The sequence below is a fragment of the Podarcis cretensis genome (assembly GCF_951804945.1).
Source record: "Podarcis cretensis genome assembly, chromosome: 5".
NCBI classification, from domain to species: Eukaryota; Metazoa; Chordata; class Lepidosauria; order Squamata; family Lacertidae; genus Podarcis; species Podarcis cretensis.
The window spans coordinates 101002440-101029692 of NC_137174.1; the positions used below are offsets into that span (position 1 = coordinate 101002440).

At 47.6% G+C, this 27253-nt stretch overlaps 1 protein-coding gene across 1 annotated transcript; it reads right to left on the reverse strand.

Annotated features, from left to right (window-relative positions):
- Window positions 1-27027, reverse strand: CLDN1 (claudin 1). The gene is made up of 4 exons (XM_079978316.1): window positions 26386-27027; window positions 5006-5170; window positions 4773-4857; window positions 1-1625 (listed from the first exon to the last, which is right to left on the reverse strand). Exons 1-4 carry the CDS (start codon window positions 26606-26608, stop codon window positions 1463-1465), a joined length of 636 nt encoding a protein of 211 aa, XP_079834442.1. The 5' UTR covers window positions 26609-27027; the 3' UTR covers window positions 1-1462.
- Window positions 27028-27253: the final 226 nt, after the last annotated feature.

Below are 27253 nucleotides of genomic sequence, written 5' to 3' on the forward strand. Positions count from 1 at the left end.
TTTGATTTCTTTTTCTTTATTCCCTCTTCAGGTACAAGTATATATATAAAAAATAAGTAGCAAAACAGAGACATGGTTTCTTTAAAAAAAGGAAAAGGTTACATTTATTGAAAACAGTCAACACTTTATACAACATCCTCATAGATAAGCCCCCAACCCAACCCACCCTGCCAACACACAGGCACTGAAGTTTAGCCAATTAATACAGACAGGCGGGGAGAAATTTGGACTGAACCACAATCACAAACCAGGGAGGGTTAGGAGGCAGGCTTTGATTGAGAGAGAAGGAAGTAAATCCCACTGGTGTCAAGGGGGTCTACTCCCAAGTAGGCACACGCAGATCTTCAGTCTTTATCACGGTCACCCAGGGAGCTTTATGAGAGACAGGGAAGCGTCTGAAGGACTTTTCAGGTGGAAGATTATTATGTTTATAAGATGGAGCAAACTTGTTTTTCAGCTGCTCTGGAGGGGGGGGACCTGAGCCAATGGATTCAAGTTACAAGAACGGAGATTCCGACTGCACAAGGAAAGACTTTCTAAGAGCCATTCAGCAATGGAAGGTGGTGGACTCTCCTTCATTGGAGATTTTTCAGGATGGCCAATTCTATAGCTGTGATGCCTGCATTACAGGGGGTTTGGATACATGACCTTCAAGGCTCCCTCCCAACTCTACAATTCTATGATGCTGTAACTCAAACCTGGACCTGAGGCATCCATGCCCCCTTCTTGCCCTTGCCCTCAGGCAGCAAAATCTCAGAGGCCAACTCCTTAGGTCCACCCTTAGCCAAGTACCTTGGGGGAATTCAAACACGGTCATCTTCTCTGACCAGAGGCCTTCTGCCTTGCTTCTGTGCATGCAGGAAAAACAGGAGGACCGGGGCCGCTCTGGGGCCCAACTATTCCTTGGCAAAGGGGTTGGGGGGTTGGGGAGAGGAACAGAAACCCAACACATCCATGCATTCAAACGGATTCTTCAAGCAGACCCTCACTCAAGGTTTTGAAACCTCTGGCCTCCTGCGCTAGACCTGAGCCCCTTCTGCCGCTTCAGCGTCGAAATATATACAAAGGAAAAGCAGAATGAGGCAGCAGGCACATGCTTGGGTGCCCTAACATAGGAAGGGAATAAAGAGGGAATACACAAACAATATTTGGGGGGAGGTGGTGGGGCTGCCTGTCTCATACCCTCAAGGAAAGATAGATACATTTGGTGCCATTTCACAGCAGCTATGTACATGTTTGGGGCCTCCTCATCTGTCGGAAGAATGGGGACAGATTTGCCCATGCGGGAACAGAAATGGCTACACATGAATGGCATCGATATAAATATACGCATTTGTTTTATGCAAGGGAGAGCAGGGCGAGGGGGCGAAGGCACATGCCCTGCTTTCCGAAGGACAATGAGAAGTCAGTGTCCCTTTGGTTTCTTAAATGCCAAGGCAATTTGCTCTGTCTCCATTCCGGGTTATACGTAATCTTTCCCGGAAGAGGGGGTGCACTTGGGGTACGGCCGGCTTGGCGGGTAGGTGGTTTCGCGGCGAGGGCAGGAGCAGCACAAGAAGCCCCCTCCCAGGATGGTCAGGGCCGCAGCTGCCCAGCCGATGAAGAGAGCGGGTCCAAATTCAAATCTGGGAGAAGAGGAGAAGGGGGAAAGAAAACCACCAATTAATCACCACCAACAATAGCTAACCATTAATTGCATTTCTCTTTCCAGTGCATGAAGATTCACCCCACTTCTTAATGATTTGCCCAACCTACAAGGACTTAAGAGAAGCCTTGGTCAAAGGTTTAAATCTCTCAGTTGAGAGATCAAATGGGTATCTGATTAACTTCTTTTTGGGGCACAGGTACACTTTACACTTCTGGAAAAGTGGCCTGTTTTAAGGGGGACAATTTTAAGGAGAAAAGTTAGAGGGTATGGTAAGTTAAATTCTTTAGGGGAGTGAGCTCTTATCTCACAGAATGCCTGGTTTAAATAATTATTTTAAATGTATGCTACAACAGCAGCTAGGATATTACTAGCCCAAAGATGGAAAGACAGCAAGATACCAACCAAAGAAGAATGGCAAGAAAAACTGATGGAGTATGTGGAAATGGCCAAGTTAACTGGAAAACTTAGAGATAAGGGCAATAAAGACTTAAAAAGACTGGAAACCATTTATCTTGTATTTACAGAAACATTGTAAGGAAGTGGACTCACTAGCAGGGTTTGAGTAATCACTTACAACCAAGGAAATAAAGATAAAAAGTAAGGTGTAAGAATTAGAAAATAGCAAAGTATAAGAGGCATTTAGAAAATTGTTAAGGTATAAAAATGATAAGAATATAAAAATATTTAACTTAAAGAATGCAATGTTAAGATATAAAAAAACAGGCAGGAGACGTTGAGGGGAGGGGAGATTGGAGAATTGCATTTATTTTTCTTTTTTAGATAATGTTATTGTGATGAATATAAAAGTGTAAAACTTAATAAAAATTATTTTTTTTTAAAAAAAAAAACAATTATACCTCAACTTGAAAATAATATTAATAAGAAATAATTATTTTAACCGTGTGATGTGTTTTATTTTGTTTTGTGTATTTTGGCTTTTTGGAACAGCTTCAGCTATACGAATAAATAACATTCCTATTCATAACTCCACATAGGTTTGTGTGCGAGGTGCCCTGGTCTCCTCGCATCCGTCTGGGACAGCTGGATATGTACAGCTATGTATGAAAGTCACTCGGGGCTTTCACAAGTGTCCTGAAAGCAGGACGAAACTTGCAGGCGTTGAGGGGCAGGTGTTGTGATTCAGTTACAAGGCATTGGTCTGATTCATCCGCTTTAATACCGTGATCATAAATGATCAGCCATGGATGAGGGAAGGTATGAAAACTTGGTCCAGCACTTCTGGCAAGAGACATTCCCTTTGGTGTGGAATGCAGACTGGGTCAAAATGGATCACTCAGTTTAGGATGAATTGATCTTAACATGCAAGATGCAAGTTGCGAAGCCACAAAACTCTCTTTGGCAGGCAGGATGTACAAAAGGAAGAGGAGGTTGTCCCTCCCTCTTGGCTGCAGTGTGATGTTTCACCTGCCTAGACCTGCCTACAGTCCCTTTTCCTCCCTCTTTCATAACACAAGGACTCAGGGACATCCAGTGAAGATGAAGGTTGGAAGTTTCAGGACAGATAAAAAGGACTTCTTCACTTCTTTCTCTCTAAATGGCCTTGGCCCAGTAGACCTGAAGGAGTGTCTTCACCCTCATTGTTCAGCCCAGACACTGAGGTCCAGCTCCGAGGGCCTTCTGGCAGTTCCCTCCCTGCGAGAAGTGAAGTTACAGGGAACCAGATAGAGGACCTTCTTGGTAGCGGCACCCGCCCTGTGGAACGCCCTCCCACCATATGTCAAGGAGATAAAGAACTACACAACTTTTAGAAGACATCTGAAGACAGCCCTGTATCAGGAGGCTTTTAATGTTTGACATTTTATGGTCTTTTTATATTTTTTAGAAGCCTCCCAGAGCGGCTGGGGAAACCCAGTCAGATGGGTGGGGTACAATAAATAAATTGTTGTTGTTGTTGTTGTTACACAGAGCATCATCATCATCATCATCATCATCATCATCATCATAATTTATTATTTGTACCCCGCCCATCTGGCTGGGTTTCCCCAGCCACTCTGGGCGGCTTCCTACAAAGTTGAAAAATACATTAAAATGTCACACATTAAAAACTTCCCTGAACAGGGCTGCCTTCAGATGTCTTCTAAATGTTAGGTACAGTGGTACCTTGGGTTAAGTACTTAATTCGTTCTGGAGGTCCATTCTTAACCTGAAACTGTTCTTAACCTGAAGCACCGCTTTAGCTAATGGGGCCTCCTGCTGCTGCCGTGCTACCAGAGCACGATTTCTGTTCTCATCCTGAAGCAAAGTTCTTAACCCGAGGTAATATAACCTGAAGCGTCTGTCACCCGAGGTACCACTGTAGTTGTTTATCTCTTTGACATCTGATGGGAGGGCGTTCCACAGGGCGGGTGCCGCTACCAAGAAGGCCCTCTACCTGGTTCCCCGTAGCTTTGCTTCTCGCAATGAGGAAACCGCCAGAAGGCCCTCGGCGCTGGACCTCAGCGTCCGGGCAGAATGATGGGGGTGGAGATGCTTCTTCAGGTCTACTGGGCCGAGGCCGTTTAGGGCTTTCAAGGTCAGCACCAACACTTTGAATTGTGCTCGGAAAGGGACTGGGAACCAATGCAGATCTTTCAAGACCAGTATTATGTTCCATAGTTAAACTATGGAACTCCCTCCCTCAGGAGGCAGTGATGTTCACCAACCAAAATGGCTTTAAAGGAGAACTAGAAAAATTCATGGAGGAGAGCGCTTTGGGTGGCTGATAGCCCCAATGGCTTGGCTCTGCCTCCACAATCAGAGGCAGAAATGCTTCTGTATCCCAGTTTGCTGGACTCCGCAATAGGGAAGAGCTGCTCTTGTGCTTGAATCCTGCTTGCTGGTTTCCCACAGGCTTCTGTTTGGCCCCATTGGGAACAGTTTGCTGGACTACAGGGGCCATTGGCCTGATCCAGCCAGCTGTTCTTATGTTCTTATGATCCCCTCCTGTGGTTCCCAGCATCTGGAACTCAGAAGCATTGCCCCCTCTTCACAGGAGCTCAGCAAATCCTGGCAAGCTTAGATGGGTTGTCCAGGGCAACACCTTTTTGCCACCTGGGTTCCAGAAGCAAACGAGAGACATCACCACACCTTTAACCAAGCCCGGTTGCATGAGGGCTGCATTTACCTGGTGTTGACAGGTGTGTAAATGTCGAAGAATTGGCGTGCGACGTCGTTTCCATACCAAGAAGTCCCCACCAAGGCGGCCAATCCTGTGAATGGAGATGAGAGAAAAAAGGCAGGCAGTGAGTCAACCATCTTGCGGTCTTCCCCTCTCTTTCCACCTCTGGTGCTTCCCATCCAGTTCCCCCTTGCCCTCGAGAAAACAACTGTCCGGGGAGAGAGAGAGATGCTACTGACCTGCAACCAGGAAGAAGATGCCTCCGATAATGGCCATCCTCATCTTCTGGACCTGGTCGTCCTCCATGCATTTCATACACTTCATTCCGATTAAGGAGATGGAGAAGGCGATGAGCCCCAAGAGGATAGAGGCCACCATCAAAGCCCGAGTTGCCTGGAGAATACCTGCAAAAGAAGACAGGGAACCACTTAATGCCAAGTCCTGCAGGACAGAGCTATGGGTGGCCACCAGCCATGATGGTGATTGCTCTGCCTCCAACACTCGGAGGCAGCAATGCTCCTGAACACCCGTTTCCAGAAGCCTCAGGAGGGCAGAGGGCTCCTCAAGGACTACCTCTCCTCATATGACTACCAACCTGGACCCTGACACCATCCTCTGAGGCCCTTCTTCATGTGCCTCCTCTGCAGGAGGTTCAGAAGGTGGCAACACCAAAACGGGGCCTTTTCTGCAGTGGCACCCATATGTGGGATGCTCTCCCCAGGGAGACTCGTCTGGTGCCTTCATTACATATCTTTAGGTGCCAGGCAAAAACATTCCTCTTCTCCCATTAGGCCTTTGGCTAATTAACGAATCTGCAGCCTTTGAAGCTGGGTGTGTGGTGGGTTATGGTTTTCATGTGTTGCCGTGGTATGCACTGTTGTGTTTTTATATTGTAACCTGCCCTGTTATTCTTGGAGGAAAGGCAATATAGAGATTGAATAAATAATAAAGTAATAGCTGTGCCCGGATCCTGCTTGTGGCCTGGGTGGCGACTGCGAAAGCAGGATGCTGGCCTCGATGCACCATTGGCCTGATCCGGAACAGGATCTTCTTATGAGTCAGACCACTGATCCATTCAGGCCACCTGGCAGCCATGCTGCAGAATAGCGTAAGAATGGGGCAAGAGCCCTGCATCTAGACTCAGCCTTGTGGCTTCGAGACCCATATTGGGCAAAAGATTCCTGGGATTCCTTGGTCCCTCCCACTTCTACGATTCTAGGATTCTATGCTTTTAAGGTCCCGTCTGCAGGCGCACCAAAGCCCATCATCCTCCTTTGCAAGAATCTCAGCAACCACCAGGAGACTTGCTGGAAACCAGCTAGACGTAGAATCATAGAACTGCAGAGTTGGCAGGGACCCAACAGGCCATTTAGTACAACCACCTGCAGTACAAGAATCACAGCCAAAGTCCCTGACCTGCCATCTGTCCACCCCCAGACTAAATTTATCACCGCCTATCGCGCCGCCACGCCATGGTGAGACTTTTCTGATTATAGTAAAATATCCCCTGGATTTTCCTCCTGATGCAATTTTAGGCTGGCACAGATAAGAAACCAGATTCAGGCAGGCAGATTAGATGTGAGATTAGATAAGGCAGGAGGGATAATACTGCAGGATGTGAGCAATTGCCCAATGTTGGAACACTGCAAGGGCAACAGGTGTTGCTCAAGACGCCGAGAGCATCTTTGAGCAAAGGGGAGATATCGTTGCCTCTCTCTGTGATGCCTTTATCATCCCATTTGCTCCACAAATTGATTCAGCATTCTGAAGGCAGATTCCTGATACTGGGGTACTTGTTTCAAATGCATCCAAGGTCCCAAGCATGTAATAATTACACAGAGAGGGAGCTGCATCTTCACAGATACTTGTCCTCAGACGTACTTGCAGAAGGGATAGCTATTAAAACAGGCCTTATATAAGTGAGTGATGTGTTCATGGCAATGTATTAAGCCATTCTAACCCTTAGGCACTACACCAGTGATGACGATGGCTTGTCACCTTAACAGCGTGATCCTTTTTTTTAAAAAAAATTAAATAATATTTATTAAGTTTTCCATATTAATGATCCAATAAAAACCACATTAAGTACATTCTGAATTGTAATACAATCCAAAAGACCAAATTTTATGCCAAATTTTATATCTTTGAGTGACTTCCCATGCTCTGAAGTTCGAGGAGTAATGATCTCACATTGTACTGCATTCTTTGGTTGGTTCAAAAATAAAACATTTCCAATGTTAATCCTTCATTTATTTTTAAATAGCCTCTGAACTCATTTAGCAAGTGGCTTAATCCTTTAACAGCGCAATCCTATCCACATGACGTACAGGTAAGCCCCACTAAATTCAATGGGGTTCACACCTAGGTATGCGAATCTAGGAATGCAGCCACCGGCTGTATTCTGATATGAGCCACCCTCTTTGAAGCCGCTGGAGCCAGGACAAATTTCCAAGTCAATGAGCTCATCACTGATGGAGGTGGATCAACCTCCTTCCCATTAGAACGAAAGCCCTGCAAAAGATACAGACTAGATCAACAGCAGTGCACCAGAAGATACGCAGGAAGCCATCCTCTCTCTCAGATTCAGACCTCTGCTTACAAAGGGTCTACGTACTCCCTCGGCCCAAACCCTGCACAGGCAGGGGAAATAGGGACCTTCTGGGATCAAAACAGAAACCAGGACGGCTTTCGTAATTCCAGGACTATCCCTGGAAAATAGAGAGACGGCTGGAGGGTACAGATGGCCTCTGGGGGTCCTTTCCAACTCTACCGTTCTATAATACTGTCATGTTAAGACAAATAAATTCCTGCCAGAATACAGCAGCAGTGAACTGGAGAAAGCAAAAAGTTCTCTTCCTCCTTCTTCCATTCTTCATTAAGAAAGTTCATGTGTATCACGGAGAGCACCAGAGGGGCTTGTTAGCCCCTCCTGCAGTTTAAGAAAAGTACTGGCTTAGCTGCTTGAGGGACTGGTCTTCTTGACCTGGTCAGCCCAATCACTCAGGCAAACCAAGAGGTTATTTTTGGAGAGGGATAGCAGCCACCTTTGGGTGTGTGCCCCCGTGAACTCTTGAATGACAGCTGTGATCCTGACAATGTACTCGGTCCCTCTCAACTCAGTGGAGCCGATTTCTGAGCAAACGTTATGGGGTGTGTGTGTAAGGGGAGCGATGTCCCACACAATTATTTTTAAAAAGCAGGGAATGCCAAACTTGTATCCGGATTCCTTGGAGCCAGACACCACCCTTTCCGAGAACAAAATTCTGCCTCTGGCCTCTTCTTCAGCTTTGGACTTGTTTGGTTCACAAGATCCGGTTAATCTTGTAAAAAGTTTTTTATTTGCTCTGTTTTTTTTGTCTTTTTGTTTAGGGTGTTGGCTCTAAGCTGCTCACTTCCAAAGATGAAAAGGCGCAATGATCCGGAGGATTTCAGCAGCTCAGACTGAACCCAGCGGGAGTCTGTTTCCACATGCACTCTGTATGCTGCTCTGAGACCTCTTTACAGGAAGGATGGGGTGCAAATGAAATCCATCGTCCTCATCCTTTGGCCAGCAGGGGGGCTTATGACCCCAGCAATGTTGTCCCTGGTATCATTATCATTATTTATATACCGCCCTATACTTGGGGGTCTCAGGGCGGTTCACAGAATACATAATAAAACATATATAATAAAAAATAGCCCCCCTCTACATTTTTTTTTAAGTGCATAGGATATTAAGCTGGGGGAGTGTGCTTGACCTCACTCTGACCCTGGACAGAAGCGTAGGGTTGTAGAGTTGGAAGGGACCCCCCCCCCCAAAAAAAAAGTTCACCTGTTCCAAACCCTTTCAATGCAAGAGCCACAGCTGAAGAAGAGGAGAGTGCTTCGGACCCTGCTAGACGGAAGGGGTTAGGTGGATGTCCACGTGAGGCCAAAAGAAGAAGGGGGGGGGGGTAAAGCTCAATTTACAAATTGACTCCTCTCCTGCCTCTTGCTTTCTGCTTTATAGCACCTTCCCACCCTTCCTTAGACTATTGAAGTAGGAATTTTTGCAGGGAAAATTCCTTCTTGACCTGAAGGTCCCTTGTTTTTTTTGCCCATCCCACATGGTAGGGGAAAAGTCGATGGGTGTTTAGGCAATTGTGTGGCATGGCGGCTTACTGCTGGCCATAAATATGGGCAGGGAAGGAAGCGGGAAGGAAAACAGCAGGTAAACCGAGGCATGATTGGGCCGTGCTTATGCCTGCTGGACTTTGCAGTTGTCCTTGCCAGGCTCATCTTTGAGGTTCGCCGAGCAAAGAGGGAGTTATTTCTTCCCTGTCCTCAACCGGGGAGTCACACCTGGTGGCTGCATTAGCTGTGCTTCCTACATAAGAACGTAATAAAAGCCCACTGGATCAGGCCATGGAACCCATCCTCTTCTCACAGTGGCCGAAGAGTTGCCTGTGGGAAACCAGGGAGCAGGATCTCTCCTCCATGGATGTGTCCAATCCTCTTTCAAAGCCATCCGACTTGGGGGCCATGACTGCCTCCAGTGGGAGGGAGTTCCATGGTTTCACTATGTGGGTTAGACTAGATGACCCATTGGGTCCCTTCCAACTCTACAATTCTCTGATTCTGTGCCAAGATAGCTCGAGGGATGTTTCCCTGCTGGAGTTAGCAAAGGCCTTCCTGCCTGCAATTCTCTTAATTTGGTTAATTAAATTCTGTTGATTTGGTTAATTGCTTGCATGCAGTTCCTCAACTTGTTATGGCTTAATGGATGTAACCTCTCCTCCACTTATGTCTGTGAGTCTTCTTTTGGTGATTTTAACCCAAGCGATTTGCAATCCAGCAGGAGGAGAAGGGAGAAAGGGGGGTGATTTTAAAGTTATCATCACCCATCACCTCCTTATGGCAGAAATGTGCCTTTCCCCTCCAGATGCCACGAGAAACATCACTGATATCAATCTAATGGCATTTTTTGAATCCCAGATGTTCCACAGACCTGAGGAACGAGAGTGAGAATGTGCAAATCTCGTTGTTGTGTTTTTAGAGCTGTGATGGGAGCGGCCTTGAAAATCGTAGAGTTGGAACGTTTCCTTTGGGGTCATCTAGTCTAACCCACCCCCTGCAGTGCAGGAATCTCAACTAAAACAGTTTTCCTATCTTTGAAGCTAAGCTTTATACTCCTTAGGAAAACAAAGAAGCAAAACACACAACCAAAATGCCTAAGAAAACCAGAACAACCACTTTTCAAGAAGGTAAGCATTATAAAAACAACAACCCAAGAAATGAGTTATGGGGCAAAACCTGCTAATTGTAGGCAAACCATCTTTTAGAAATGACTTGAGGCCAAACCTAACACTTATCACACGCATACCTAAGTCATTTGGGTGAGCAAATTGGGGACCAAATGGATGGCTTCCTATAACACCTGGGTAAACAAGGATCACCAACCCTCCAGATGACCATAAAGGAGGCTCATGCTACCTTAAGGCCACACATGACGCTGCTGGTCAGTAGCAGAGATCTCTGGAATTCTGACTTCCCAGGAAGATGTACAAAAATACCACCCACATAATAGCTACGCTTTGGCAGAAGACACGGCTGAGGGATTAAAGGCAGATCTAAAGTTCTACTAGAGAATAATAGAACTGTAGATTTGGGAAGTACTTCAAGGGGTCATCTAGACCAACCCCCCCCCCTCGGAATTCAGGGATCACAGCTAAAAAATCCCTGACAGACGGCCATCCAGCCTCTGTTTAGAAACCTCCAAGGAGAGTCCACCAGCTTCCAGTGGGGTCCATTCCACTGTCAAACAACTCTCACTGCCAGAAAGTTCTTCCAAATGTCTAGTTGTATTCTCCTTTCTTGTCACTTGAATCCCTTGGATCGGGTCCTCTCTCCCAGAGCAGCAGAAAAGGAACTTTCTCCATCTCCCATGTGTCAGCCCTTCAGATATTTGAAGATGGCTATCATATCATATGGAAGTGAGAGCTGGACCATAAAGAAGGCTGATCACCGAAGAATTGATGCTTTTGAATTCTGGTGCTGGAAGAGACTCTTGAGAGCCCCATGGACTGCAATGAAGATCAAACCTATGCATTCTGAAGGAAATCAGCCCTGAGTGCTCACTGGAAGGACAGATCCTGAAGCTGAGGCTCCAAGACTTTGGCCAGAGTCCCTGGAAAAGACCCTGATGAGAAGAGAAGACTCCCTGGAAAAGACCCTGATGTTGGGAAAGATGGAGGGCACAAGGAGAAGGGGACGACAGAGGACGAGATGGTGGGACAGTGTTCTCGAAGCTACCAGCATGAGTTTGACCAAACTGTGGGAGGCAGTGGAAGACAGGAGTGCCTGGCGTGCTCTGGTCCAGGGGGTCACGAAGAGCCGGACACGACTAAACGACTAAACAACAATCATATCACCTCTCAGTCTTCCCCAGGCCATATACGCTCAATTCCCTCAACCATTCCTCATATGGCTTGATTTTCCAAGCCCTTGATCATATTTTGTTGCCCTCCTCTGCAGCCATACGCAAGCATGATCTTAAGAGGATTGCCTTGGAGGTTCAAAAGGAGCCTGTGTATGTGGGCGATGAGAACTCACAGGAAGATTCTTCAATGGATGTGAGAGGATTTGGAAGGAGCCATAGCTTTCCAGTCAAGTCAACATGAGCCAGGAGCATAGTCAGAGATGGGAAGGCAGGTCAAAAACACCAGGGAAAGTGGAGGGGAGAAAATCAGTTTGGTTGGCATTTTAATATGAAACTAACGAACTGAAGAGCGAAAAGTTGTTCTTCTTGTTCTCTTGGAAAGCCAAGGTAAGAACCTCCTAGAAGTGCTCCAGGTGGTCTTTCTGAGGTCTCCTTGAGGTAGCCAGGCGGCCACAGGTGCTTCTGCACCTGTGGACTGCCAAATCTCTAATCGCAAAGCCCAAGACTTCAGGAGAAGGGCTGGTATTGCCCAAGGGCAGCGCAGGACGGATGAAACCAGCCAGGGATATGGAGATGTAACTGATACTGCCAGGAAGAGAGGCAAGGAGTCAGGATGAATCACGGAGCAGCCAGCTCATGTGGGAATCCCCGGCTAGAAATGTTTTTGGATGGCAACATCCATGGGGCTTTCCGGGGACTGAGCCAGATGATACGTGCAGGTGTGCATAACTAACTCCAGTCTGAAAGAAAAACACACCTGAAACACAGGGGGTGGTTTTTTTTTGGGGGGGGGGAGTTCAATTGAGAGCCCAGTGGTTGTGGAGGGAGCAGGAAGCGCTTAATGCTTTTGCCTGCCAGCGGTTTCTTCCACTAAACCCCCCCCCCCCAATTCAGACATGCATATCTTTCCCCCTGTAAGGAGAAAAGCAGATTGGAAGAGGTTTTGTATTTTACTCTAGCCCTGCCAATCACTGGAAGGTTACCTATGACAGGACAGGCTTCAGGTTGGCAAAGGTTGAGCACCCATGGACTAGACCAGGCGTAGGCAAACTCGGTCCTCCAGCTGTTTTGGGACTACAACTCCCATCATCCCTTGCTGACAGGACCAGTGGTCAGGGATGATGGGAGTTGTAGTCCCCAAACATCTGGAGGGCCGAGTTTGCCTATGCCTGGACTAGACGTTCTATTGTGTTCTGGGTGGGGTAGTCTATGCGGTAAATAATTTTAAACGGTGGAACTCACTGCCACAGGAGGAAGTGATGGCTGGCAGTCCAGAGGATTGGGGATGCCCATGAGCCAGAGGCAGCAATGCCAGTTTCTGGATACTTTCCATTGAGGCACCTGGGTGGCCACCGCTGAGAACAGGATGCCTTTGGCCTGATCCAGCAGGCTCTTAATATGTTCTTATGTGGGGGAGGGGGGAGCATCTCTTGAGCCAATAACCCTATCCCAAATCCCCACAGGAAATTCGGTTCTGCATTTTATATCTCTCCAAACGTTGCACTCAAAGGCTTTTGTAGCACAGTGTGTGACTCTTAAACTTGGAGCGCTGCACGCCCTCCTGGTTCATCAACACGTTCCCTGCCTTGCCCCAAACTTATTGTTGTCATCAGCCTGGATGTCCCAAAAAGTTATTTCTGATGTGGTAATTTTCCCTGCTGTTACCCACATCCGGCTGTTACTCCCTTTAACAGAGACTGAAGGCAGATTCCTGCTCAAAGGATAACTGCTTATAAAACATTTCTTACACAGGGCTGACTCTGGAGAGTTGCCAAAGGGAGCAGCTTCTGCAAGAAAAAGAAAAATGAACCCCCCGCCGCACCCTGACTCTGTCCCGTCAATGTTTTCCAGGCACAATTCAAAGTCTTGGTTAGAGCTGAGAAAAGCCTAAATTTCTTGTTGTGCTACCAAGAAGGAGAAAAAGCACATAGGGATGGCATTTCCAGATCAGACCGTCTTGCCTAGGACTAGGCTATAGGCAAAGAGGACCAAAATGGGGGGGGGGGTCATTCCTTAGCATTTGTCCTCTAATATCCAAAGGCCTCCTTCATCCTTCCATGGAAGAAATGTGAAATGTTTCATAGCCAAGTTAATAACAGTGGTGTAGCGTGGGGGGTGCAGGGGGGCCGGCCGCACCGGGCGCAACATCTGGGGTTAGGGCAAATCCACGGGTTAGGGGGCGCAAATTACTTGCCTTGCCCCGGGTGCTGACAACCCACGCTACGCCACTGGTTAATAAAAAGGTAAAGGGACCCCTGACCATTAGGTCCAGTCACGGATGACTCTGGGGTTGCAGCGCTTATCTCGCTTTATTGGCCGAGGGAGCCAGCGTACAGCTTCCAGGTCATGTGGCCAACAGGACTAAGCTGCTTCTGGCGAACCAGAGCAGCGCACGGAAATGCCGTTTACCTTCCCGCTGGAGCGGTACCTATTTATCTACTTGCACTTTGAGGTGCTTTCGAACTGCTAGGTTGGCAGGAGCAGGGACCGAGCAACGGGAGCTCACCCTGTCATTGCGGGGATTCGAACTGCCGACCTTCTGATTGGCAAGGCCAAGGCTCGGTGGTTTAACCCACAGTGCCACCCGCATCCCTTAGTCAAGTTAATAGTGAGTAGACAACAGAGCATCCATAAATAACAGAGCATCCATAAACAGCGCCTTCTGCTTCTACTTGGAAGTAAGTCACGTCTGACCATTTCCAGGCTGTTGCTTTTTGCAAATGGGATTCAGCCACACTCCAGCGATTTCACATGAAAGAAGAGTCTGCTGGATCAGGTCCAAGGGGGTCTGAATAATAATAATAATAATAATAATAATAATAATAATAATAATTTATTTGTACCCCACCCATCTGGCTGGGTTTCCCAGAGTGGGTGGCTTCCAACAAAGACTAAAAATACATTAAAAACCCAGCTTCCTGTTCTTGCATATGAGAAACTGGCATGCACAAGCCCATTCTCCCACAATGTGGGATTCCGAAGCATTTCCTTCTCTGACCTCAGAGGCAGTTGTGCAAGGTTGCACAATTAAAGTGAATCACTCCACTTCGCCAAAACATAATAATCAGACTTTTTTGATAAGGAAAGCAATGGCACAGGAAAGTGTGGAGTGGCAATTGCTGGATGTTGCATGACCTCAAAGCAAACAAGGCAGAACTGATGCTCAAGAAATGGTGGCATTATATTACAACAACAACAACCATAATAATAATAATAATAATAATAATAATAATAATAATAATTTATCCCCCCCCAATCTGCTGGGTTTTCCCAGCCACTCTGGGCGGCTCCCAACAGAATATTAAAAACACGATAAAACAAAAGGTGTTGCTTCCCTGAACACCTTATGCAAACAAATCAGGATATATGCTCAAGAAAGAAAGAGGTCATCTGGAAGTAGAGAGGGGGAGGAATTTGTAGAACCACAACACTGTAGAGTTGGACAAGACCTAAATGGTCATCAAGTCCAACCCACTGCAGTAAAGGTATCACAGCTTAATTAAATTCTGTTCACAATTAAACAATAGTAGTGATGCATGGAAGTGAGAGCTGGACCATAAAGAAGGCTGATCGCCGAAGAATGGATGCTTTTGAATTCTGGTGCTGGAGGAGACTCTTGAGAGTCCCATGGACTGCAAGAAGATCAAACCTCTCCATTCTGAAGGAAATCAGCCCTGAGTGCTCACTGGAAGGACAGATCCTGAAGCTGAGACTCCAATACTTTGGCCACCTCATGAGAAGAGCAGACTCCCTGGAAAAGACCCTGATGCTGGGAAAGATGGAGGGCCCAAGGAGAAGGGGACAACAGAGGACGAGATGGTGGGACAGTGTTCTCGAAGCCACCAGCATGAGTTTGATCAAACTGCGGGAGGCAGTGGAAGACAGGAGTGCCTGGCATGCTGTGGTCCATAGGGTCACAAAGAGGCGGACACAACTAAACAACAGCAAAAATTAATTTCCACTTTCTAAACCAACACAAGAACTGGAACACAGCCGTCCTTTGAAATTCACACTTCTCTGAATTTTGCAATGCCTTTCTCCAGCCAAGGAATACGTATAATAAATGCATAGGCTAGAGAATGAGATGTCCCTGTTGCCCAACCCTCCCACTCAATGATGCAGGAAATCCAGAGCAAAAACACCCCCAATATATGGCTTGCGTAGGGTGGGGGAGGCCACAATCCCTTTAGATAATTTGTTCCATTGTCAACCTTTGGCTATAGCTTACATATTTTTAATATAGTTTTTTTAAAAAACCATGAGCATATGTTAAGTGCATTATGCTATCAATAACTTTGCAGAAAAACACATGCAGAAACACAGAGATACACGCTATAGTAGTCTGTTCTGTGGGGTGATGATGGAAGGGGTTCTAAGACAATGGATAAATGCAATTGTCCTTAAGTTGCCACCACAGGGCACTGTTGGAGAGAGAGAGAGAGAGAGAGAGAGAGAGAGAGAGTGAGAGAGAGAGAGAGCTGCCCTACCCTTTTCCTGCCATGATGTTTACCACACAGCCAGGGAGCAGACCCACTACAAAGGAAAAGCTCCAGTCGAGACCCTGCCCTAAATTCCATCGCTGGCAGAGGCCAGTGGTAGAGCAAGCCTGGGAAGAGCACACAGGACGATGTTCTGGGAAGGGAGAGGAACAGGCTTGGGGTCTGGTTGCTGAACAATATAAAAGGCTTGTCATTCCACAAGGAGGTGTTGCCGGAAAGGCAAGCAGAGGCTCGCCTGGCCATCAGATTGCACAAGATGAAAGTTCCTCATGCTTGGAAGAAGATCATAGAAACACAGTGTTGTAGAGTTGGGAGGCAACCCAAGGTCATCCAGTCCAAACTTCTGCAATGAAGGAAACTCAATGAAAGCATCCCATGGCATAAGGCCACCCAATAGCTAGTTAAAAACCAGAAGAGTCCACCACCTCCCAGCGAGTCTGTTCTACGGCTGAACAGCTCGTGGCCTCAGAAAGTTCTTCCTAATGTTGAGTTTGAATTTCCTTCCTTGTCATTTGAATCCATTGGTTCGGGTCCTGCCCTCTGGAGCAGGAGGAACAAGCGACTCCATCTTCCATGGGACAGCCCTTCAGATATTTGAAGATGGCTATCGTTTTGCCTCCTCTTGTCCAGGCTAAACATCTTAGTTGTCCTCTGCACACCTTCCAGCTTGTCAACATCCTTCTTAAATTGTGGTTCCCAGAACTGGACAAAGGACTCCAGGTGTAGCCTGACTTTGGCATAATAACACAGTGCTATTACTTCACTTGATCTGGATACTAGGAAAGCAACCTAGTGGGAAGCATACCTCAAGGACCACTTCCCTTTGTATGAACCTATCCAGACCCTGAGGTCATCCCCTGCAGCCCTTCTTTGTGTGCCTCCTCCACGAGAGGTCCAGAGGGCGGCAGCATGAGGACGGGCCTTTTCTGTGGTGGCTCCATTTGTAGAATACTCTCCCCAGGGAGACTCACCTGGCACCTTCATTATACACCTTTAGGTGCCAGGCAAAAATGTTCCTCTTCCACCAGTCCTTTGAAAATGCGTTGTGGATGGGGGCATTATTGGGATGTCTTTGTTTTTATTAATATGCTGTATTTATTGTACTTTTATATTGTGAACCACCCTGAGATCTACAGATATGGGGCTGTATACAGATTTGGGGCTGCTACAGATATGGGGCTGTATACAGTCCCACTGTGCCCCATGGGCTTCTCATCGAGAGCAGAGGCAGGAGCCCACTTAAGTCAGGTTTCCTCAACCTCAGCCCTCCAGATATTTTTGGCCTACAACTCCCATGATCCCTTGCTAGCAGGACCAGTGGTCAGGGATGGTGGGAATTGTAGTCTCAAAACATCTGGAGGGCCGAGGTTGAGGAAGCCTGACTTAGGTTTTGTTCAGAGTAAAGGTAAAGGGACCCCTGACCGTTAGGTCCAGTTGCGGATGATTCTGGGGTTGTGGCGCTCATCTCGCTTTACTGGCTGAGGGAGCCAGTGTACAGCTTTCAGGTCATGTGGCCAGCATGACTAAGCGCACAGAAACGCCATTTACATTCCCACCAGAGCGGTACCTATTTATCTATTTGCACTTCGTGCTTTCGAACTGCTAGGTTGGCAGGAGCAGGGACCGGGCAATGGGAGCTCACCTCATCGCGGGGATTCGAAAGGCGACCTTCTGATCGGCAAGTCCTAGGCTCTGTGGTTTAACCTATAGCACCACCCACATCCCTTGTTCAGAGTAGGGCTACTGAAATATTAACCTCAGGACAGGGCATCAAGCTCTTTCTGCAAGCCAGGATCTCCCTCTCTCCTGCCTTTTATCAAACACTCTAGGCAATCTAAACCTCCATGATGATCCAAGAAGAGGGAGTGGTGTTGGGGCAAGAGCAGAACATGAATCACACAAGAGGGGCAAACCACACACTGCAGAAGAAGCCCAGAGCAGCATGTGGGAAGACTGACGTGCTCCACAACACCCTCCAACCCGCTCTTAGCCGCTCTTCAAATGTGGCAGAAGCTAAAATTTGGACTGGCCTGCAATTTTGGCTGCACTCAGGAGCAGTCACGTGATTGCTTTTGCTGAACTCTGCGTGGATACACCCAGATTCAACCCACAATCATGGAGCATCCATTTGGTCACACAAAACCTGACTTCAGCTAGCCATTTCCACCCCAAAAAGCAAGCATTGTGCAGTTGCAAAGTGCTAAGTATCAGGCAGAGTGAGGTCATCTAGTTACCTCTGCAGCTGTGACATAAACCAATTTGGAAATCCGGTTTGCTCAAGTTCCTGTTAAATAATTTATCATCATTTTTGCCACACCCATCTTCAAGGATCTTGGCACATCTACCAAATCCATATTCAAGCAACTAGCAAAATCCTAGTCAGAGCAAACCAGTGGCGTCTACTTCTCCTTGACTCCTTCAGTCCATTTTGGCTTGATCCATACTCCCTGGCAACACCAAAGGTCAGCGCTCAAGAAAGTGGGGAACAGAAGCATGGATCCATGCAAAAATCAGCCCATGGTTCCGGGCATTTTGTGTGTGGCTCCATCAAACGTTCACCCAATTCCATCTGCAGAAAGAAAGTGGAGCTTTCAAAGGAGCAGATCTATTCACTGCCATCTTTTCCTTCCCTGCCTTCTGCTACTTTGCCATTTTTTCCTTAATATCCCACACTTTCGACACAAATTTATGTGATGGAAGTTTATAAAGTGGCATGATAGTAGTTTATAAAATGATGCGTGGCATGGAGAGAATGGACACAGAAAAGTTTTTTTTCTCTCTCCTAACACTAGAATTCATGGACAGCAGATGAAGCAGAATGTTGGAAGATTCAGGGCATGGAAAAGAATGTCCTTCTTTACAGAATGTGTAGTTGGACTGTGGAACTCTCTCCTACAGGAGGCAGTGATGACTGCCAGCCTCAATGGCTTTTAAAAGAGGATTAGACCAGGCTTCTTCAAACTCAACCCTCCAGATGTTTGAGACTACAATTCCCATCATCCCTGACCTCTGGTCCTGCTAGCAAGGGATCATGGGAGTTGTAGGCCCAAAACATCTGGAGGGTCGAGTTTGAGAAAGCCTGGATTAGACCAATCCATGGCTTTTGATACCTACGAGCTATGGCGACTCTGCTCTGACTCCACAATTGGAGGGAGCAATCCTTCTAAATCTTCTTCTTCTTTGGCGATCCCTCGTTGCTGAGTAAGATTGTCTTCCAAAAACACGGTTTCCAAAAGTGAGTCTGTAAGTGATTGTGGAGGCCAATTCTGGATCCACATGCCCTTCCACAGTGGGCAGGAGTTAATCATGGTGAGGGTTTGCCAAGCGTGCCTTCCTCTTAGTGCATTTCTCCCTTGCGTCCTGAGTTCGAGTGTCTTCAAAGCCCAGGACACCTTTGGTCAAGGCTGTTCTCCAACTGGAGCGCTCGCAGGCCAGTGTTCCCCAGTTGTCAGTGTTTATACTACTTTTTAAAGATTTGCCTTGAAAGAGACTCACAACGTCTTTTGTTGACCACCAGCATTACACTTTCCATTTTTAAGTTCAGAATAGAGTAGTTGCTTTGGAAGACAATCATCAGGCATCCGCACAACATGACCAGTTCAACAAAGCTGATGTTAAAGAATCATTGCTTCGACACTGGGGATCTTTGCTTCTTCCAATACACTGGTATTAGTTCGCCTGTCTTCCCAAATGATGTGTAAAATGCTGAATACCAGTTACTGGGCACACTCACAAAGCATTTAAAAAGCATTCCCCAAAAGTAAAAATAGGCTCAAAACAGAGACAGCCTTTTTCCAGGGGCAGGATCCAGACTAGCCCTCATAAACAGGGAAAGGCAGGGTGTGCGTGCATTGCCAGGGTGTGGCCCCGGCATGGAGACAGGTTCTGCCTGAGAATCAGTCGTGAAGCTATGGGATGTTGGGTGGCAACACCCAGGCACAGAGAGGATGGCGGCTTACTGAGGCAAATAAACCCTGCACCCTATTAATGCTTGCAAATGATACCTTTCCTCAGACCCAGGGAGAAACTGAGTGACGATCACTTTGCAGAACTCAGATGCAATACGGGATGTCAGGGAGTGGATTTTAATTACCCTTGCATCAATGTCTCGTCCAAAGAACAGAAAAGTCATCTTGGCAGGCTGAGTTGCCATGTTCTCAGATTTCGGGGCATAAGGCAGAGGTTTCCAATGTTTTTGAGTCCACGGCTGCCTTGACCAACTACCTTCTTTCTGCAGCTCCCCTGTGGGGCTCAGGAGCCCAGTTAGGACACCCCTTGCCTGCAGAGCTGGCAGCCTCTCACCCTTTTTCGATACCCTCCCTTGTGGAGTGTGCCCTCAGCCTCCTCTCTCCTCTCTTTGGGAGTCCTCTGGGCAGCCGCTGCTGCTGCCCCTGGTCTCTGAGCTGCACCCCCCTGACCCAAAGAGAGGTGTTTCCTCACACTGCCCCACCGGACCTAGGACTTGTCTGTCCATTCCCAACATCAAGGGCTGGCAGACTATCTGGCTGGGCTCCCTCGCCCGCTTGCTTGCTTACTCGAAGGCCACCTCAGCTCCTGGCAACCAGCAACCCCTGGCCAGCGTCAGAGACACCATTCACCCGGGGAACTTGTAACCAGGGCTGCTGCAAGAAACAGCTGTGCAAGCCTTTGGGAGGCAGAGACTCAAGAGGGCATCAGAGGAAAGCGGGACAGAGGACAGTGTCACCAACAGCACCCAGAGGTGCCATGGCACGCTGGTTGAAAACCACTGGTGTAAGGGACTGTGGCTCAAACCCAAAATCTGTTCCCAAAGCAGTGTGAAACAATAAACAAAGGAAAGCATGTCTCTGAACATGGACAGAGTATATTACAGAGCCCAGATTGTGTAGCAGTTAGAGGATTGGACTAGGACCTGGCAGATCAGGTTTCAACTCCCCATTCTGCCACGAAGCTCACTGGGACATTCACGATCTCTCAGTCCAATCTACCTCACAGGGTTGTTGTGAGCATGAAACAGAGAAGGGGAGAAGTGTGTGCGCATTGCTGAATAGCACCACCGTGTATAAAGGTAAAGGTAAAGGTACCCCTGCCCGTACGGGCCAGTCTTGACAGACTCTGGGGTTGTGCGCCCATCTCACTTAAGAGGCCAGGGGCCAGCGCTGTCTGGAGACACTTCCGGGTCACGTGGCCAGCGTGACATCGCTGCTCTGGCCAGAGCCAGAGCCAGAGCCGCACACGGAAACGCCGTTTACCTTCCCGCTGGTAAGCGGTCCCTATTTATCTACTTGCACCCGGAGGTGCTTTCGAACTGCTAGGTTGGCAGGTGCTGGGACCGAGCAGCTGGAGCGCACCCCGCCGCAGGGATTCGAACCGCCGACCTTTCGATCGGCAAGCCCTAGGCGCTGAGGCTTTAACCCACAGCGCCACCTGCGTCCCTACATCACCGTGTATACATGGGATTTAAAAGCCTCAGTACCTTAGGCCAGACTTTGCAAGTACATTTTCATGGCATCATAGCATAGTAGAACTGGAAGGCACCCCAGGGGTCATCTAGCCCAACCCCTGCAAATGCAGGAATCAAAGCTATTTCCCCCTCTTCTCATTAGTCATTCAAGCCTCCGAAGTGTCCTTGCCCAATTCCCGAAGGGGAGCCACACCAGCCAGCTGCCCGGTCCAGCTGAAACTGCAGCAAATGCGACACAGGAGCTTCTGGACCTTAAATGCCTCAGAGGCCAGGGATGTGTTTGTGGGCTTGAATGCACATTGCAAGACGTACCCGAGAAGCTAGCGGGTGCATGCCAGCTAAAGCTTATGCCACCATGCATTTGTCAACCATTTTGGCTGCCACCTGACGAGTCGGCTTACCAGTTCAGGCAGAGCTCAGCAGGAAACCGTGAGGGATTTGCTGAGCGAAACAAGGTTGCTAATCAGATTGTGGCACCAGCTACAGACACAGGAGCCAGAACAGAGGTGCTTTCTGACGCCCTCAGAATAGCTGAGCAGTTTGACTCTGCTGGGAGCAGGGCTTAATTAAAGATCAGACCCAGCACCACTTTCCAGTGCCAAAGCTCAGTGCTGGGCACTGAGGGACAAACATGGAGGCAAGAATGAGCCTCTGAGGAAGTACAGAGGGTCTTTTTATGACGGAAAGGCCCTAGTCAGCCTGGACTCCGTAGCCATCTAGGATCAAGAAGGGTGCCCAGGATCATGTTGCTTCCTTCTGGGCAATGCTTACCCCCAAATCTCTTGCTTTTAAAAATGAGATTATCAGGAGAGGCTTCTGGATCAGGCCCATCTAGGCCAGCATCATGTTCTCACAGTGGCCAAACAGGTGGCTCTATTGGTGAAACCTGCGAGCTGGATTCTCCCCTCCTGCAGCTTCCAGAGATCGGCATCCCTGAGCACTTAAAAATAAAGGTAAAGGGACCCCTGACCATTAGGTCCAGTCGTGGCCGACTCTGGGGTTGCGGCGCTCGTCTCGCTTTATTGGCCGAGGGAGCCGGTGTACAGCTTCCAGGTCATGTGGCCAGCAGGACTAGGCCGCTTCTGGCGAACCAGAGCAGTGCACGGAAACGCCGTTTACCTTATTATTACTACTACTATTATTATTATTATTATTATTATTATTATTATTATTTATACCCCGCCCATCTGGCTGGGTTTTCCCAGCCACTCTGGGCGGCTTCCAACAGAATAGTAAAATACAATGACCTATTAAACACTGAAAGCTTCCCTAAACAGGGCTGCCTTCAGATGTCTTCTAAATGTCATATAGTTGTTTATTTCCTTGACATCCGACGGGAGGGTGTTCCACAGGGCGGGCGCCACCACCGAGAAGGCCCTCTGCCTGTTTCCCTGTAACCTCACGTCTCGCAGAGAGGAAACCGCCAGAAGGCCCCCGGAGCTGGACCTCAGCTCCAACACTTTGAATTGTGCTTGGAAATGTACTAGGAGCCCGCCGTGTGTCATCTGTCATTGGGACAGGGGCACGGTAGGAATTTCCCCACTTGGCTGATTGGCTGTTGCCATTTGGGTTTCGCCTGCCGCGTAGCAAATCATCACAACTTGTAAAGCTGCAGATAGGACCTGGTTCAAGGTGTTTAGGGAGGCAGAGCTGTGCCAATCCCTCTGTGAAGGGTATTCCTTTAAAGCAGCAGTTCTCAACCTCTGGGTCCCCAAATGTTGTTGGACTACAACTCCCATCATCCCTGAGCTCTGGCCTTGCTAGCTCGGGGTGATGGGAGTTGTAGTTCAACAACATCTGGGGACCCACAGGTTGAGAACCGCTACTTTAAAGAAATCCAAGGACTCTAATTGGTTTGGTCAACCCCCAGTAGGGGGTTGTGCCTGTGCCTGAGTCCCAGGGAGCATCTGGGTAGCGGACAGAGTCTGCTCCCAGGCTTTTGACCTTCACCAGGTGTTTACCCTTGGCTGACCTATGGTGCGCCCTGGGTCAGCGCTACCTACCGTGGGCATAGGGAGCTAGTTGAACCAGAGCCTATGCAAGCACTCACTTTTCTGTAATCAATAAAGTTGTGGCCTAAATTCTGCCAAAAAACCCAAAACCAAAATTTGAGTCAAATGTGTTTTTATTTATGGGGGAGGTCTCGGGATCTGAACACACAACCGGGAATCAGTGTGTGTGATGGGAGGAATCAGTGTGTGTGATGGGAGGTTTTTCCAACTAAACCCCCTCAAGCTCATGCTTATTCCACCCACTCAGGAGAGCTGAGCTGGCAAAAGCACACCAAAACACCCACCCCCCCACACACATACCCAAATGCGCACAACGGGAGCGATGCCCAAGCCATGACTTCTGGTTTGGAGAGATTGTGGGCACACCTTGTTCCACTTGCACACATGCTATCTATCCGCAGGCTGTTGCCTGAATGCCAGATGTGAACTCAGAGACCATTGCACCCCGCGGAGGGTGAACGGGCACCGCCTAAGTTGTGCGCCCCAATTAATTCCAGCTCTAGCAGCCACGGGACGGGGATCTGGTCGCCTTGCTGGTGCCAACAAGAAAGCCAGCCAACCGGTTCTTTCTAGGAACAGCATGAAAACACTCACAGGAAACCCTCGCCAAATTCCTGAACCCCAAACTCTGCTAATTGTGTCCACCTTTGCTAAATCGTCTCCCTCCATCCCCCAGAAACAGCGGACTGTGTTCAAGTGCACTTGCCAAGCCAGCCTCAGTATTTAATCAAATCAAATTATAGTCATTATTCTTCCCTCCCCCCTTTCTTTCCTTCCAGCTACCCAGAGGAATAAAGACTTATGTTACATGATACGGACAAGTTTGTCGTGATACAGCAGTCAGTAGCCGCTGCTGAGAAGTGGCTTCTGCATCTCAGCTGCGAGCCCTCAAGCCTTTTGGTTAACTTCCAGGATTCTTAGCAAAGTTCCCTGGGAACAAGCTTCTGTTACTAATGCTGACATCTGAACCATCGAGTTGGAAGGGACCCCCCAATGTCATCTAGTCCAACCCCACCCCCTGCAACGTATTAATCTCAGCCAAACAATCCCTGATCAATGGCCATCCAACCTCAGATTTGGAGTGCGCCTGTTTTTGGGTGAGCAAAAGGTATAAGGAAAAGCCAACATGTCAACTTCTTTCTCGTTCAGTGTCTAAAATCATCCATATTGAAACCCAGGGAAGCAGTGATATCTCATGATACTGCCTATATCTGTCTCTTTAGAGGTGAAGCAAAATCTTCAGATGTATTTGAAGTTCCTCAACATTTCAGTTTGGCTGCTCACGTTGCCAGAGGCACATTTTCGTGCGAAGGCACGATATGACAATAAGAATCAATAAACAGAAAATTTGACATTCAAATTGAAATCATAGATTCAAGGACTTGAAGAGTTGGAAGAGATCCCAAAGGACATCTAGAAGATTGATTATGCAATTGCTCTTAAAATGTGGACAGTTCAAACTTGGGCAAAACAACATTATACAGTGTTTCTTGAGGGTCTGATTCCGACAAACGTCCCTAGTGAACTCTCATGACCTATCATCTGTTACATATTGTCAAATACAAAATACCATTGCATGTCACCTCTCAAATCTTCTGAAATCAATCTCAAACATTGTCAAATTCTAAACTTCTGCCAAGGACAAATAAGTAACTTGAACTGTGAAAAACGCCACCTGCAAAGAATCCGATTTTCACATGTACACATGTCAGTTTTAGCTCCGTAAAACTCCTGTACTTTTAACAACTGCCCTCTGGAACCTCAACACACATCCCTGGTCAGGGAAGGGAGAATCACAAATAGTTCAGATGAAAAAGTAGTGTGTTTTGGAACTAGACAGATCTCATCAGAGAGGAATGAGTTACAGTATGTGAAACTCCAAAGCTGGCTACCATTAAAAAATGATCCAAAATAGATACTACATAATTACTGTCCCCACCCTTGTGAGAAGCAGCCAGAAGGATTTTCAAGTGTATCTTGAACAAAACCTACAAGAGGAATTTGCATCCCTACCAACAATTTCCTACGTGCCTTAGCGACTGTTTTCTCACTACCAGGAGTCTTTTGCAGAGAAAGGCAGACAGAACAGCTCCCACCTCCACTGAGCAGCCTTGAGAAAGCTGCCACCTGCCAGCCTCAGTTTCTCATCTGTAAAATGGGCATTGTGACGATCGACCTCACAGAGCTCTTTGTTGTGAACCAGCCTGATACTGATGTGCTAAGGCAATGGTAGCCGAGAAGACAGTCCTGTCTGTGGGGTATGGAGTGCAGTTGGGATGTGGGGACATATGGATGTATACATTTAAGATGTTTGAGCAGTAAAAGAAAGCATTCAAAAGCCAAGTGGCCTTTGAATTAGAAAAGAGCAAAGGACTTCGTTGATACTCTGGGACCTAGCAGAAGCCTGAGAAATGCCTCTGTAGCCTGAAAAAATTATTTCCCTGAGTCTGGTTAAGAAGTTTTCCCCAGGGAATGCCCAGAGGTAAAGGAATTCTGGAATAAAACCCTAAAGGTTATTAATGAAATTTTAAAAGTGAAGCTTTCAATAGACTTTGATTTCATGACAATGGGTATACTTGGAAACAGGGCTATAGGAAAGGTGACCGGTTTATCTTCAAAGCTATGATATTAGCAGGAAAGGCAACGATAGCTTTAGGTTGGAAAGATAGAGAAAAATGGACAGTAGAGGCATGGAATAGTTATTTGTTTGAATTTATTCAGTCGGACATTGTCGCAGTTATGTCACAGGAAACAATGTGGAAGGTCAAATCCACCACGGTCAGGAACAGATGGAACCCCTGTCTTCAATGGATAAAAACTACTGGAACAAAAGACGTTCGGTGGAAACTAAAGACGCTATGCCCGTGGCTGAGGATAATAGTTTAAACCCTTCCAATGGATATGGCAGGGGTGGGGGTGGGAAGGGAAGGAAAGGAAAAAATTGTACGGGAAATTTAGAATTGGAAGGAGATAATATGATGTATGTAAAAATCCCAAATTCGAATAAAACTTCAAAAAAAAAAGTTTTCCCCAGTGAAACCAAAAGTTTCCGTCTCTAAGGCTGTGTGCAACACGGAGATGCCTGCTTTTCTTGTTGAGGTGTGTAATTTGACAACTTCTAAACGTTATTCTGCCTCTTCTGTCTTGGAATTCTGAGTCCCTGTAGTGCTGATCACCAAGAAAGGCAGTTTATTGACACCACAGCCCTGGTGTGCTGAATTGAAGAGAAACCCACCAGCAGCGAAAGGAAATGTAGCAAACCACTTACTTGGAAGGCTGAGCAAAGTGTCGAAGGCTTTGCATTGCATCTGCCCTGTGCTCTGCGTGACACAGTTCATCCACAGACCTTGGTAGATGGCCTGGGCTGTCACGATGTTCTCCCCCGCATAGGCGTTAATTTTCCACTGGGGCATGGCTGTGCTGATGATCAAGCCCACCCAGCCGACGAAGGCCAGGATGAAGCCCAGCATCTGTAGACCACTGTTGGCCATCTCCTTTGCACCGGAGCTCCTGGGAAGTTTCCAAAGGCTTGGAGCTTTGGGGATCGATCAGCGCTGGAGCCCAGCTGATTCTTTGAGCAACCTTGACAGAGGAGCAAAGCGAGCTTCTGCTTGTACTTCTGCGCTTGTAATCCGAGAGATTTCAGAGCAGGTTGCTGGATGGAGGAGCTACCCAAACTAAAGTCGGCTGCACCTGTGGCTCACTATTTAAATCAGAGTCCTCGGAGAGCCCCCTAGTGGTTTCGCTTGAGTTTGCCAGCGCATCCTGACTGCTCCAAATGAAAGTTAGGAACCACCAAAAGGTTAAACCTGGGTATTTCAGGATTGCTGTGTTTTTGGTGTGGAAAATGCAGCGATTTCATCCATTGCAGCAAGATGAAAAGGAAACTTTGCTCCAGCCTCCTTGCAGAGTCAGAGTCAGCCATGTGCCTCCATTAAAGGCCACCGTAGCATGCTTCACGCGCATGGGCACATCATGCATTCCATCGCTTATGACGCCTTCATTTTGGGATCCACCCTGTTCCCTTGGTGGTTTTTACTTTTAAGGGCATAGCAGTGGCAAGGGATGAGAGATTACTGATGCTGCAAGGATACCTAATTAAAAACACTGACTCAATAGCACCTCTCTTACTATCA